This window comes from Grampus griseus, assembly GCF_964374135.1.
Source record: "Grampus griseus genome assembly, chromosome: 5".
NCBI lineage: Eukaryota > Metazoa > Chordata > Mammalia > Artiodactyla > Delphinidae > Grampus > Grampus griseus.
Window position 1 is genome coordinate 137,998,506 of NC_138998.1, and position 2,514 is coordinate 138,001,019.

Sequence of the window (2,514 nt, forward strand, 5' to 3'; positions counted from 1 at the left end):
AAACCAAGCCCAGAACCTGATCGTGCTGAATGTCATATGCTGACAGCTCTTGGAATCTACCCTTTGGCTTAGCTTTCAACCCAGAGGTTCATCTTACCCAGGAAAAGAGTGAGTTATTTGCTTTCTTAATGTTATAACACTGACATGGATAATCCTGAATTTGTGGAGAATAAAAGAGAGGTGAGCAAAAGATAAAAGAACCAGGAGATTTAAACAGTAAGCTAAAAACAGAAAAAACAAAACCAAAAACGGCCACTGCTAGCAGAGACGGATTTCCAAGGTAGTTGTGCACATCTGAAGACTGGTCTTGCTTCTTTCTGGGAGTGATGAAGTGGTACTTAAATCAATCAGAGAAGAATGCCAGTGGCCTGTACATGTAGGTCTAGCCTTGCAGGTTCTCTAGCCAGATGTCGTTATGGAGTCAGAGAAGGGCAGAACCGGAAGGACGGACCCAGTGAGCCCTGTGTTTCCATATCCTTCTGGGTAAGGAATGTGAGGCTCCCATCGGTGAAGGGCTGGCTAAGCCTGATCTTCCGCTAGGGGGTGAGAGATGCTGGCAGCCATCTCTGCCTCTGTGTGGAACCATGGTTCTCCACTTCTGTCTGCAACAAGATTCCAGAGTTTCTAAAACCTGAACCATGAAACGTGGGTCTTGTCCCCCATCTCAGCCTCCCAGGGTAAAGCTAAACAGGCACTCCTGCTTTTGAGGTCTAACCATGTGACTTTGTTCCTTTCAGATGGCTTATGTGAAGATGAGATGGATTTATATTTCCCTGGTGGTCCTGGGAGCCCTTTGTCTGTATTTTAGCCTGGATGGTCTGAGTCCTTTTAAAGGCGAACCATTGGTTTTCAAGAACGAAGGTGGGAGCTTCCTTCAGCTCCCAGATATAAACTGCAGGCAGGACCCCCCCTTCCTTGTCCTGCTGGTTACTTCATCCCACGAGCAGATGTTTGCCCGCTCGGTCATCCGGAACACGTGGGGGAGAGAAAAGATCGTGAGGGGAAAACGAATAAAAACATTCTTCCTCCTGGGAACCACCCCCAGTAAAGGCATGTCGAGGGCCGTGTCCCAGGAGAGCCAGCAATATCACGATATTATCCAGAAGGACTTCGTGGATGTTTATTCCAATCTGACTCTAAAGACCATGATGGGTATGGAGTGGATCTACCGTTTTTGTCCGCAGGCATCTTTCGTGATGAAAACAGACTCTGACATGTTTGTCAACATCTACTATCTGACCGAACTGCTCCTGAAGAAAAACAGAACAACTCAGTTTTTCACCGGCTACTTAAAACTAAACGAATACCCAATCAGGAAAAGGTATAATAAGTGGTTTGTTAGTAAATTCGAATATCCGTGGGACAAGTACCCGCCCTTTTGCTCCGGTGTTGGCTATGTTTTCTCCAGCGATGTGGCGGGCCAGGTGTACAACGTGGCTGAAAGTGTCCCATTCATTAAACTGGAAGATGTCTTTGTGGGGCTCTGCCTGGAAAAACTGCAAATCACACTGGAGGAGCTTCACTCCAAGCAGACTTTCTTCCCCAATGGGTTACCCTTCACCATATGCCGTTACAAGAAGATCGTGGCCTGCCATCACATCAAGCCTCACAATATCCTGCTGTATTGGCAGGCTCTGGAAAATTCCCTGGAGGAAGAGTGTCCAGATATCTGAAGGGAGCCCAGCGGCACATCTGGACACACAGCAGACAGCCCGCGGTGATGGTGTTTGAAAGATCTTGGATGGCACGGCTGAGACTCCTGGGGTAGGGAGGGAGTAAGGAAGGAAGAGGCCAAAGAGTGAGGGTGATATCCTGAAGGCTTCCCAATCTAAACCTGAACGCCACCGCGGACGAATCCCCATCTGGTGCCCCAAGCCATCACAAATACTCTCTCTTGAGTACCTACCCTGTTGCACTAAGTGATGTATGCCTGCATTTTCTCATGTCAGGGGTCAGCATCCATACGGAGTGGTGGGTGTTAGCACCCCATCTCACACACAAGGAAACAGCAGCTTAGAGAAGCATGCGGGCCTGTCCCAAGGATTACAGCCAGCAGACACTGGAGCAGGGATGAGAGCCCACCTCTCAGTACACCCCTGCGTGCTGCCTCTTGGGAGAGGACGGTGGTGTGGGAGGCTCCGAGGGAAGCCTTGCTGCTGGCATCTGTCAGTCCCTTGCTCGAGTCCCCTCCTCCTCAAATCCCATTCCTGTGCCTTTTAGTGCAGAGACTGGGGTGAACCAATGCGCCCCCAGCTCCCTTTGTTCACTGCAGTGGGTCTGGCTGGCCTGAGACCGTGTTAGCAGCTTGGCCCTCAACTCACTGCAAAGCACGTGCCAGAAGACACCTCCACAGTGGCTGCAGCTCAGCCCCCCAGAGACACCCAGCTCGAGACAGCAATCAGCCTTTCAAGATTTGGCTCAGAAATAGCTGTGAAGCTTGGCCCACTGTAGAGACTCGCTGGCCACTCTGCTGAGCGCGCGACCGCGAGAGCATGGCATTTCTTCCCAGCCATC

General features: G+C 50.4%; 1 protein-coding gene across 1 annotated transcript; it reads left to right on the forward strand.

Moving 5' to 3' along the window:
* Positions 1–737: 737 nt before the first annotated feature.
* On the forward strand, positions 738–1,673 carry B3GALT5 (beta-1,3-galactosyltransferase 5; the record flags this gene model as incomplete). The annotated part of the gene is made up of 1 exon (XM_082654170.1): positions 738–1,673. The coding sequence occupies one exon, from the start codon at positions 738–740 to the stop codon at positions 1,671–1,673; it is 936 nt and encodes a 311-aa protein (XP_082510296.1).
* Positions 1,674–2,514: the final 841 nt, after the last annotated feature.